The sequence below is a fragment of the Ovis aries genome, chromosome 24, assembly GCF_016772045.2.
Source record: "Ovis aries strain OAR_USU_Benz2616 breed Rambouillet chromosome 24, ARS-UI_Ramb_v3.0, whole genome shotgun sequence".
Lineage (NCBI taxonomy): Eukaryota > Metazoa > Chordata > Mammalia > Artiodactyla > Bovidae > Ovis > Ovis aries.
Genome location: NC_056077.1, coordinates 16,284,482 through 16,297,494, shown reverse-complemented (window position 1 = coordinate 16,297,494; position 13,013 = coordinate 16,284,482). Strand labels below are relative to the sequence as shown.

The 13,013-nt window shown below is 48.8% G+C and overlaps 1 protein-coding gene across 1 annotated transcript in view; it reads right to left on the bottom strand.

Annotated features, from left to right (window-relative positions):
* XYLT1 (xylosyltransferase 1) overlaps positions 1-13,013 on the bottom strand; it is a 349,663-nt gene that overhangs the window by 80,791 nt on the left and 255,859 nt on the right. Inside the window, exons 4-5 of the mRNA XM_027961195.3 lie at positions 7,426-7,598; positions 6,054-6,256 (exon numbers count right to left, since the gene is read on the bottom strand). Coding sequence (XP_027816996.2) covers positions 6,054-6,256; positions 7,426-7,598 — 376 coding nt within the window. The remainder of the gene's footprint in view (positions 1-6,053; positions 6,257-7,425; positions 7,599-13,013) is intronic.

Sequence of the window (13,013 nt, the reverse complement as noted above, 5' to 3'; positions counted from 1 at the left end):
AATCACTGCAAACTTCTCTAATGGAACCAGGCGGAGGAGGGCCAGGCTGAACGGGGAAGGTCACCAGGCTTCTGTGGACCAGGGTGCACAGATCAGCACCCCTACCCTGACCCTGGCATCATCAGAGCTCAGGCAGTAAATGTCCTGGTATCAACGCTGTGCAGAGGCCCACGTGATGGAGTTGCATCTTCTTAAACCAGATGAGGTCCTCACCTTAGGTTGTAAGACACAAGCCAAGCTGGTCAAGAGACGGGGCTTTTGGGGAGCTCTTAGGAATCCCGGTTCTACCACCTGATGAGTGGGTAGACAAATTATGGCACAGCCACACAATGGAATGGTATACAGCCATAAAAGGGATGAAGTACTGGCACAGGCCACAATGTGGGTAGAGCATGAACATGTTATCCTAAGTGAAAGAAGCCAGTCACGAAACATCACACACGGTATGATTCCATACATATGAAGCATCCAAAGCAGGCAAATCCATGGAGACAGATTAGTGGCTGACAGGGGCTCATGGTGGGATGTGAATGGGGAGGGACAGGGCTTCCTCTTGGGGTAATGAACGTGCTGTGCAAGTAGAGAAAGATTCTGGCTGCATAACATTGTGTGTGTGTGTGTGCTCAGTCATGTCCAGCTCTTTGTGACCCCATGGACTGTAGCCCTCCAGACTCCTCCGTCCATGGGGTTTTCCAGGCAAGAATACTGAAGTGGGTTGCCATTTCCTTCTCTAGGGGATCTTCCTGACCCAGGGATTGAACCTGCATCTCCTGCACTGGCAAGAGGATTCTTTGTCATTAGCACTACCTGGAAAGCCCACAACATTGGGCATGTACTAATGCCACTGGATAGAACCCTTCAAAATGGTTAATTTAATGTTAAGTGAATTTAACCTCAATTTTTTTAAAAAAAAGGAAAAAGAGACCACTGGCTGTATCCTTGTGGTCAAGTTCCTCAACATTTCTGTGCCTCACTTTTTTCATCTGAAAAATGGTCTCTCCAAAGTATGTGTGGAGGACCATGTCAGGACAATGGACAGCACATAAAAAACCATGCCAGGGGTATCCTGGGTTCTGTAAGTGCATTTTGCTGTGGCTGTGATTTGCTATTAACAACAGGAATTCCTTGACCCAGTCGAGAATCAGTGGCCTGACTAGAGGAATGAAAAGTAGGGGACTGACTATGCACAGACGCACAGTCCTATGCCAGGTCCCAGGGTGACTAGACTCTGTGCCTAGGTATTATCAAGGGGTTAACTTCCCTGCACAATTCACCAGAAGTTCTAATACTAACCTCTTTAAACTTTCTTACACACCAGAAGCTATGTTTTAAGGGATGAGGATTAAGACAGCACACATTAAAGGCCCCGGCAGAGGGCCTGACACACAGTAGGTACACAGGAAACGTCTGCTGGATCTGGGCGTTTGTCTTGCTTGATCAGTGCCGTGGAGACACTGATCTTGGGGATGCTGCAGAGAAGCCCAGACACCCGCTTCCTGTCTGTTTGAGCTGGTCTTTCTGGATGAGGAGCTGCAGAAAAGCTCTTATGCTCCTGCCCTGGGTCCCTGGTGGTATCTCAAGAGAGAGGTTTGGGTCGATGGTTAAGGGTAGCTTAAATGTCCACATGGTGGGCCCCACTGGGTTAGACCTTGTTGCTGTGAATCCCTAAGAGGCAGAATTAGTAGATTCTGGGTTTTGCTTGAGGCTTGCACACACACGACATGCACGCACACACACACCACAGACAGAATGTGAGCCCTGGAGGGGCCATGGACACTTGCAGCCTTTGCATCTGGTTTGCTCCAGGACACAGGACCCAGTGGCAGACGGTGTGGGGTCTGTTACCACTGGCCCAAACCTCGCAAACCAACTGCATAATGCTTTTGGTTTCATCCCTGTCTGCGGTCCATCCGACTGAAGAATGCTAGCGCAGTTTCCAGCCTTACTCAGTAAACAGAATATATTAAATAAAAGCATCATGTTCTTTGATGATTCCAAACCTAGCAGGGTTTCGATAGTTGAAAATTTCCATTTTCATTCACACGCTGGATGCATAAACAGCTCCAGCCAGAGCTTACGTGGGCCAGGCGGTCACATCAACAGTGAAGTGGGAAGGCCTAGATTCTTTAAACATAACTTCGCTTGCATATTCCGAACACAAGAATGTCTTCCTGTTCACAGACGAGTTGGTTCTCGCCTGTTTCTCTTGAAACATTCAGTCTTTGAGTCTTACTTTGCATTTGCCACTTTTGAAAGAGATATGAGTTCAAGAAATATTTTTCTGGTCTTTTCATGAGTGAAGGGAAAAAGGAAAGCAACTCAGCTGATGATGAAGTCCAGCCTGTGGGGCCAGCACTATTGTACAACTATGATAACTACTGCCTGCTTTTGGGGAGCACTTTCTGTGTCAGGCACTGTGTTAAGGCCTTGACTTGCAATGTTTCCTCTAATCCTCCTAACTGCCCTATGAAATAGGTACCAATACTGGGTCCCTTTTAGGTGCAGACACTGAGATGTAGAAAGCTGAGGCAACACGTGCCGATTCAAATGGCCCATCGGTGGTGGCAGAATCTGCAGCCAGGCTGTCTGCATCCAGGGTCTCATGGAGGCTACTGGGCAGTAGAGACCAATGAATCCGGCTGGCAGTTAGAGCCAGACAGCTGAACTGGACCGGCGATGACAAATCACAGACAGCTCAGAGCAGCCAGGATGGGTGAACGCTGCCCTTGGATATCCACCCAGGTTTTCAGAGTCTCACAGAAGCTTCTGACTTGGGCACTCCCGCCCCTTCGAGAAGGTTCCTAAGTTTGCTCATCCTTCCTGGGAGGGGAGAAGTCGTGGTTTTGGAAGCTACAGATGGAGTGGCAGATGGGAAGTGAAAGCCTATCAGAGTTGCCCAGGATAAAACCATTCATCTGCAAAATTCATATGTTTTTGTGTGGGGCGACTTCACGAAAACAACAGCAAGAGGAACCAGCAGTGCCTGACGCGTGAAGCGCCTCTGGCCGTGATGCTGGCAACGCGAGTGGGTGGGAGAACTGGCAGGGGGTGGACACGGAAATGAGGGCCGTGGGAGGCGGAGGAGAGACAGACTGGCAGGCGTGGCCAGACAACCGGCCCATCAAAGCTAAGAACACGATGACTCCCTTCTCCGAACCCCCAAATGGGTGGGGCACATGGTCTGAGAAAGGATTTCTGGACCTTTCTCAGCGATCAGGAGGCTCAGCCTTGGATCCAGCCTGAGGATTCAGAGCTGATAGGTACTGAGCTAAGTGCCCAAACTCTCTAGGTTCCATGACTACAATCTGATTTCACAGAAATTGTGTTTACTTGCCAAGGGTCACCTGCGAGTGAGGTGGCAGGACTCAGAGTCTAGCCTTAAGCCATCACATGGGAGTCTGAGGACTCATCTTCTTGGATACTGAAATGCTAGAAATGCTGATCTCCTGGGCCAGCTGACCTGGCTAAGTGACCAGTGCTGTTACAACTGCAACTACAGGGCCTCTAGGGGGCAGCGTTGGGACTTGATGCAACTCTTCTGGGAAGGTCATGGGCTGGCCCACCTGCCCTTGAGAGGTCCTGGTCAAATGTCACCTCCTGACTGAGGCTGACATGACCTCTGAGGCCTCCATGGGAGGTCTGGAGCCGGGGGAGTGGGAATCTTGACCTTTGAAGGGAGCGTCTGCCACACCGGCAACTGTGCTCAGCATTCTGGGGTATTTCTGAACACACTCCTTCTTTGGAAGGGAGAGGGAGAAGGCTCCAGCTCACCCTCGCCTTGTACATCCCTATACTCATCTCTCCCCCTTGTTTTGTTTATTAGGTTCCAGCCATGTTTAAATGTCTCAAAGGCAAGTAGTTCATCTCCAACCCAAGTCCAGGCTGTTCTCTTTCTCAGGAACTGGAGAGTTCTCAGCTGGAGGCAGTTTTGCTCCTCCAGAAACACAGCACCTGGAGATATTTGCGGTTGCCACAAATGGTTGGGAGTGGGAACCACTACTGGCATCTAATGGGTAGAGGCCAGGGGTGCTTCCAAATACCAGCAGTGAGCAGGGCAGCCTCACGGCAGAGAATGATCCAGCCCCAGGTCATACTGATGGGCTTCCCAGGGGGCGCGAGTGGTAAAGAACCCACTTGCCAATGCAGGAGACAGAACAGATGCGGGATCGATCCCTGGGTTGGGAAGATCCCCTGGAGGAGGGCATGGCGACCCACTGCAGTATTCTTGCCTGGAGAATCCCCATGGACCACAGAGGAGCTGGTGGGCTATGGCCCATAGTGTTACAGAATTGGACACCACTGAAATGACTTAGCACTCATGCAATCATACTGACATTAAATTGCAAGAGAGACTTTATCTTTTAGATATGTTTACTGAGATATTTGGGGCTTCCCAGGTGGCTCAGTGGTAAAGAACCCGCCTGCCGATGCAGGCGTTGCAGGAGACGTGGGTTCAATCCCTGAGTTGGGAAGACTCCCTGGAGAAGGAAATGGCAACCCACTCCAGTATTCTTCCCTGAAGGGTCCAGTGGACAGAGGAGCCTGGTAGGCCATAGTCCATAGGGTCGCAAAGAGTTGGACATGACTGAGCATGCACGCACACACTGAAATATTTACAGATATAATCATCTGACCTCTTAGAAATGCTTCACCAGGGCTGGTGGAAGAGGATCAAGGTCTTTATTGGTATAGATACAAGATGAACTGATTATAGTTGAAACTGGGTGATGCAGGGGTCATTATACTAGTCTTGTATTCTTGTGCATGTTTGAGAATTGCCTGGATAAAACACCTTTTACAAGACTCCTTCATCTAGCTCTTCTGGAAACTCTGTGCCCAGCGCTATCATAGAAAGGAAGGCCCTCTCCTTCACCCCATCCACTTCTCCTTTTAGGCCTTTCAATAAGCGAGACGGAAAACACAGTCAAGCAAAGAGCCGCCTTCTTGATAGGAGATATAGTTCACTTTGTTGCCTTTTTTTCCCTCCCTTTAAAGAGATCTCCAGGGGTTTTCTTTGCTTACACCTCTTGTAAAGAGTAGATCAATGTTTGTGCAAAGGGACAGAGTGGCATCTGAATTTCTCACCGCCCCAGGGCTGCTGGTTGCTCCACCACCCGCACATAATTGTGGCTGAGTAGCCTACAGGCCCTGGGGAGGGCCCCGAGAGAAACTAGAGACCTGCAGTTTCCGTAGAAATCTACCAGTCGTAGAATGTGGGCAACCAATCATGTGTTAAAATTGGATAGGAGCCAAACAAACCCACCCATGGGATTCCAACAGCCCAGAGACGTCTGTCTGATTCTGCGCAGGCTGTCACCCCGCTCCCTCCCTTCTTCCACTTTGTCCTTTTCAGTTTAACACCTAGGTCAGACCTTGGCCTTCCTCTGCTCCAAACATGACATGTGGTTCCCATCTTCCTTTGAGTAATGGCCAAATTCTAGACCCTCCATGATCTCACCTCAGTTTTCTCTCTGGCTTCTGTTTCTTATGACTTCACCCCCTATTCCAGCCACACTGAGCCCTGCTGTTCCTGGAACACATCAGGCATCCTCAGGGTTCAGCCCCTGTCCTGCCCTTCGCTGGACCATTTTCCCTGTCTGGGCGGCTCACTCCATCACCATCTTCCATTCTTCTCTGGAAGGATGCTCCTGGCCACTCTCATTACATTTCCAGCTCCCCCCTGCTCCTGCTGCTCTCTGCCTTATTTTTCTGATGTACCATTTTAAATACTTAGTTTGCAAGTTGTCTGTTTCCTTGAATTGAATGGAAGCACCTCATGGCCAGGGGTTTCAGCCTCTGAAGCATGTTCTCAAACAGAGCGGGGAAAACCATGTACTCAAGAAATCTCTGTTGAATGAAAGAATGAGTGAATGCCCACATGATTCTCAAGCACAACGTGGCCCTCATGTCGAGAGAGCTTACAGAGACAGTGAGTAAGCATCTCGGAGGCAGGAAGGCTTCTCCAGACGGGAGGCAGGTTGCTTCTGCCTCTGGCTTCCCAGATATGACAGGGGAAGCAGGACCTCAAAGCAGGCTGGCCAGGGCCGCCTTACCTGATGGGGTAGTCAGCTGCGCTGAGGTTGATGAAGAAGTCCCAGGGCCAGTCGGTCATCTCCAGGAGGTCCCGCATGCTCTGCAGGTATGTGGACAGGAGGCTGGCTCCCCCCCAGATGGTGGCCATCCTCCAGGGCGTGACACGGACGTTGCTGTACTGCCTGGCGAACTGAAGCACTTGGCGATGCAGGTAATTGGAGCGCTTTCCCAGGAGAGGAAGGGCGACATTCAGCAGTGCGGAAAACACCCCAGCCCTGCCCCTTACTCCCTCTCTGTCCCTTCCCTTCTAGGCGACAGGGCTTCTGAACTTTGCCAAGTAACTGATTCAGACCCGGGGTGTCTTTCTGCATCGTTATACAAACTTCATTATTTTTAAAGTATTACTTTAGCAATCTGAGATGCAGATTCCCTGGTCCTGACTCTGCATTACTGGTTCCCCAGGTGTAGGCTGAGGCCTGGGAGTCTGCATTTTCCTCTAAGACTGATACATATGGTCTGAGGATAACAAGCTAAGTAATATGGTTGTATCTAATATGGTTGCATCCCTGGTTCAGGAAGATCCCCTGGAGAAGAGAATGGCAACCCACTCCAGCATCCTTGCCTGGAGAATTCCATGGACAGAGAGGAGTCTGGCAGGCTAAAGTCCATGGGTCACAAAGAGTTGGATACGACAGAGTGACTAACGCTTGCGTTTAAACCTGATGAGTATTTTGAAGGTAGACTTTCTCTACTACCCTCTGGCAGCCCTGCTAGAATCAGACTTTCGAATAGGCATCCCCTTTGCCTTCTTGACCAAAGACACAATCATGTCACATCAGCAGACCAACAGGAACCTCTGGAACAAGATGCTCAGGGGTCAACAAGCTGGCTGCATGATTTTTTTGGTAAATAAAGTTTTATTGAAACAGTCACACACATTCATTTGTGTATGTTTTTATGGCTGCTTTCAGGCTACAGTGCCAGAGCTGATTAGCTGTGACCGAGTGTATAGCCCACAAAGCCTGAAATACTTGCCCTCTGGCCCTTGATGGGAAAAGTGGGCCCACCCCTGGGTTAGCTATCCTTATAGAGTGGCAGGCGTTGCATTGGGCAGGACCATGAGCAAAAGAGGTATGACTGACAATGTTCATTGTCATTGAAGGAAGTCTAAAGTCACAGCTGGGAGCTTTGAAACCGACACCCATGCATGTACGCACGCACACACACACACACACACACACACACACACACACACACACACACCTACACAGCACTTCAAGGCCAATGGCCTGGGGGAGGCAGCTGCTCAGCCTGCAAGGCTCCCCTGAAAGGGAGGGGCAGACACACCCCCAGAGAAGTGCCAGCATGCGGCGATCAGAGGGCGGGCCTCACCTTGTCCACGTGGATGTAGTAAAAGTGGTCCTTGTGGTAGATGGCCTTGAACATGCGCTGCAGCTGCCGGGAGGCGCGGCCGTGGACCACCAGGACGAAGGCGATTCTGACTGGGTTGGCCAGCATATACTCCACTGAATCCTCATCCCACTGAACGTTCTTGTTGGCTTTGCCTGGGAAAACCAGGGAGATCACAGAGGTGGGGTGAGTTCAGCTGTCCTCAGCGGGTGTTTCTCTGATGCTTCTTCCCGGGACTATTTGAGGGGCACAGTAGTCATTTTGGTCCCTGAAACTGGTTTCAACTTAACCAAGAAAGTCTTGGACCCTTACTCTGTCCTGGTAAACAGGAGTGGGGGCCCCTGAGGAGCTAAAGACATGGTTTCCATCCTCAGGGAGCCGAAGTGTACGCATCCTCCATGTGTACACTGATGGAGACACATGTACACATATTAAAGCCAGAGGAGATGAGCCACATTAAGAGGTACATTTCTGAACCACAGAGGAAGGAGCAGTTAACTTCAATTTGGGAAATGTTAAGATATACGTGCTGTTTTTGTTTGTCCAGAATCCACTCTCATTTCTCCTCCGAACAGCATCTATTTTGTTTTGTTTTGTTTTGAAATTGTGGAAAGAACAGATAACCTGAGAGCTACCCTCTTAACACATTTTTAAGTGTTCAGGATAGTAGTGTGGATTATAAGTGATAGCTTATGGTGAACGGTATCGGATTCATGATCTCCGAAGAAAATTTAGCTTTGGGACCAGGGACCAGGCTTGATCACTCAAGAGCTTTCGTGCAGCAGAGTTTTATCAAAGTGAACAAAGGACAGAGAAAGCTTCTGACATAGACATCAGAAGGCGGACAGAGAGTGGCCCCCACGCTAGTCTTGGCAAGGCCTTATATACTTTCATCAGACTCACTCCCACAACATACATCTGAAATTAACAAGACTAGAGCTAACAATAGAAAGGTCTTACCAGACCCTGGCCCATAGTATACAAATTTTAAGGTAACAAGATTAGTCAGAAGGTTAAGGAGAAATGTGTCCTTGAGTAAGATACACTGTTATATCACTAAGACAAAGCAATGTAGAAAAAAAATTGTCTTTTTCTCTTGAGAGCCTCAGACACCTCTCTCTCCTTGAGAGCCCCAGACCTCTTTCTCCTCCTCGGCGACCCCAGACTTCTTATCAACCTACTAGGGAATTGACTCCCTCATAAGCACAATGTTGCATAGCAGATCTCTAGAATTGATCCACCGCGCCTATGAGAAATTTATCACCCAATATTTTCAGGGGCCTCAACCTCCCCCATTCTCTGTGTGGAAGGAGAGGGTTTCAGGGGTGGTCACAGGACTTAGGCTTGGCCAGTCAGGACACAGTAAGTAAGGTTCAGAGTTTAACCAAGCTTTTTAGCCAAGAAGACAGAATTCCAGACTGTTGTTGGAACTAGATAAGAGTCTCAAAGTCCATGAAACTTGAAGATCCTAAGAGCCATTTTATACCCCCATGGAGAGGAAAGGCAACAGGGAGGGAAACGCTGCTGAGCGAGGGGGAGGGATAGATCCTCGTGACCCTGCTTGAGCTCCCGGATCAGCCTGGGAGGAGATCAGCCACCCGTCATTGCTTATTTTTCTTTAAAAGCCCAGATCCTACACCAGATGCTCCTAGATAAGTGGTTCCAGACGTCGTTTATCCTGGTGTGTGCATGCTTAGTCGCTTCAGTCGTGTCCAACTCTTTGCGATCCCATGGACTGCAGCCTGCCAGGCTCCTCTGTCCATGGGGTTCTCCAGGCAAGAATACTGGAGTGGGTTGCCATGCCCTTCTCCAGGGGATCTTCCCCACTCAGGGATGGAACCCGTATCTCTTGCATTGCAGGCAAATTCTTTACTACTGAGCCATTGGAGAAGCCCCCTTTATCCTGGAAGCAGCCTCAAAGATGCCTTTTATCCTTCTTTCCCTTGTAAATGCCCCAGGGGCAAGGTTTTAGGGAGGAACACGGCTTACTGGTTCAGTTCATTATAATCCCAACCAGAAATCTCCTGGCTTTCCTGAGCTGAATTTCCTTTGGGTGTAACCTGATTTCTTGCAGGTTTTAGGTCTATGGGACTCAGCACACAGCAGCTGCAGGTGTCTCTGAATACCAACTGGGAAAGCTGAGAACTCGTACTGTTCAGCCTGGAGGTCAGGAGACGGGGAGCCTGTTGGTTGTCACTGGGAAGCTGAACGGCCACCACATGAGTGTGGCTCCTTTTGTGTTGTCCCAGAGGACAGGATGGGGATGAGATGAGCATGGGCTGTGTCCTCATCACATGATACAGACTCTACGGCCCGCGGCCCTGCCTCCCGCAGTTACGACTGCAGATCCCTGCGCCCTGACTCCCCCACCATCGACCTTGACCCTTGACCTTTTGTCTTTTCCTTGAGCAAGCCTGTCTTTGCCTCAGAACCTTTCCATGGCCATTCCTGCCCCCAGGGACACCCTCTCCCTAGATCTTTGTATATTTCTTCTTGACACTAGTTCACAGGTCACAATCAGGCCACCTGCCCCCTACCAACCACATCACTCTCTTTTATCTCGACCTGTTTCAATTTTGTGCATTGCATTTAACACCGTCTGGAATTACATATATATGTTTTATTGTGTGGATCTGCAACTGGAACTAAACTCCAAAAGATGAGGGACTATTTCAGAATATTTGTCACTGAATACACAACATTATTAACAATATCTGGAACATAGCTGGTTTTTGGTGAAAACAAAAGTTACAGGGGGATACATTTTAGTATGGTAACAATTACCTCTTCTTGAGCATTGAGCAGTCCTTACCATTAATTATTTCATTTAATCCGCGTAACAACCCCACAAGATAGGGCCATTATCTCTGTTTCGCAAATGAGGAAACCATAGCTTAGAGAGGCCAAGGGATTTATTTGTTCAAGGTCCCACTGCTTTAATTAAGCTGAGATTCAAACCCAGGTCTGTTTCCAAAGCTTATGCCCTTAACCAGTAATATACACTACATTACCATGCCCAGAATTTATAAATATTAATAACAATTCTGCTTAATGAAATAGCCTGTAAATTAGTTATTGCAGGTAGATAGGCTTGCACTTGAAGACTGTCAGACGTATTGCAGAGAGGGTTCCTGTGTCATGTGAGAGGTGGACTTTAGGTAGCCAATAAGGTGACATCTTTTAATTCAACCATCCATCCGTCCATTCATTCACCCATCCATTCAAATTCAACCACTCATCCAACAAACCAGTTAACTATCCACCTAGCAAAATGTTCAATGCCTATCATCCCCTCAAAACACCATCCATCCATCCATCCATCCATGCGTCCACTCACCCATCATCCTCCAAGCAAACCATCCATGCATGCACTCTTCTAACCATCTAATGATCAACTTTCTGATCCACGCAATATTAACTTAGCCTATACTGCATTAATATTGCGTGGATCAGAGAGTTGATCATTAGATGGTTGGAAGAGTGCAAGCATGGATGATTTGCTTGGAGGATGATGGGTGAGTGGATGGATGGATAGATGAGAAGGTGTATCTTTATTGGCTACTTAAAGTAAGCCTCCCACATGATATAGGAATCTTCTCTGCAATGCCTCTGACAGTTCTCCAGTGCACGCCTATCTACCTACAACAACTAATTCACAAGGTATCTTATTAACTAAGCAGAATTGTTATAAACATTCCCAAATGGAAGACAGAATGGCAACCCACTCCAGTATTCTTGCCTGGGGAATCCCATGGACAGAGGAGTTTGGTAGGCTGCAGTCCATAGGGTCACACAGAGTTGGACCTGACTGAAGCGGCTAAGTACACATACATTCCCATACTACGTGCCACATACTATGCTAGGTACTAGAAAAATAAAATTGGAGGAAAAACTCTTCCCTTGAGGAGCTCTCAGCCAACTAGGACACATGGAAGACACTGCTCAGTTGCTTTATGAAAGATGTGTGCCCTTCGAGGGTGGGGAAGTAGTGAACAATACGCCTGCAGAGACCGAGGAGATCTCAGAGAATTTAGCCCAAAGCTTCTGAGCCCATTTCCCCATGCTCTCCTGATGTCCTACCCTCTTTGGCTCCTGACTGTTCAATCAGGAAATTCGATCCTGGGGATAATTACCATCTTGGCTCTGGTTGAAGACAAGCTAGGCAGCAACCACAAGGTTATCCTAACCTCCCTCTAATTTTCTTTCTAAACCACTCACAAATACACTTAGGCTTTCCTGGTGGTTGTACAGAAGTGTACCTGGAAGAATCATGTCCCTTTAAACACTCACACAATAACCCATCCATTCATTCACCCATCCACCCATCCATCCAACCACCCAGAACCCTTCAACCCTCCCACTTGCCAGTTGAGGACAAAACTTTGAGCACAAAAGCATATGGGACCTGAGCCTGCTTTCACACATGGATTATGAATGGGCTAAGGAATGTGAGAATCCAAAGTAAAAAGATAAGAACATAAGAGAAAAGCTTATATTCTCTCTCCTGCAACGGCAGCCCAAAGGCAGTGCACAGGTCACGGCAGGGCCAGCTGTAACCTCTCTTCACCTCCCTCAGAGACTCTTTATCAAACAAAGGGAGGGAGGTTAAAAACAATGGCTACTCATGTCACTTTTTTCTACCTGGATTTCTTGGGGTGATGTTTCAAAGGTTTAAATGTGGTCTAGACACTGTTTCATAGGAATTCCACTCTGTAGGGGTTCCTGCTGGCCTTGATAATACTGCTCATCTCTGCCCCAGGGTTTCTGGGTAACAATGACCTGGAGCTCCTAGCAAGGGAGGCTCCTGGGGCCTTTGGGAACAGCCATGCTCTCCAGCCAGGGACGTCTCTTGCCCTGTTGTTGAATGAGTGAGCGAGTGAATCCATTCTGGAGGCAGGCGGCTCTGGGCAAGAGGAGCTGATGTCTCCTGAGTGCTGGTGCCAGGGGCTATGTGTGGGTCATTACTTGGCTCTGGGAAGAAAACACTGTCATACTCGAGACTCAGAGAGGTCAGTGTGTTTCTCAGGCCACACGGTAAGGGAGGACAGAGGCGGGAGTGTGACCCCAAATCCATCCCTGCTCCTTCCACCCACCCTCTGCTCTACTGATGAGCAGGTTATGGGAGGAAGAGTGTGAAGATGGCTGATCTCTGAAGGGACTTGAGTGTTGATGTTGAGAAAAGCCTTTTGTAATCTTTCTTTGGGAGTTTTAGAAAGCAGAGCAGATTCACAGACAGACAGACATGATCAAAGGTGCTTCCTTTCTGGAGAAGGGGAAGAAGACCCGGGGAAGCAAACACTGGCTGCAGAGCCTCCTGGGCATAAACAGTCTAAAGTCATTCTTGGGTCAGACAGTCTGGGGAGGACCGAAGAGAAGGGGGAACAAAACCCCAGAGCTCTGCATGCGTGCATGCTAAGTCACTTCAGTTGTGTCCGACTTCTTGAGACCCCATGGACTGTAGCCTGCCAGGCTCCTCTGTCCATGGAGTTCTCCAGCAAGAATATTGGAGTGGGTTGCCGTGCCCTCCTCCAGGGGATCTTCCTGAACCAGGAACCTGGGTCTCCCAAATT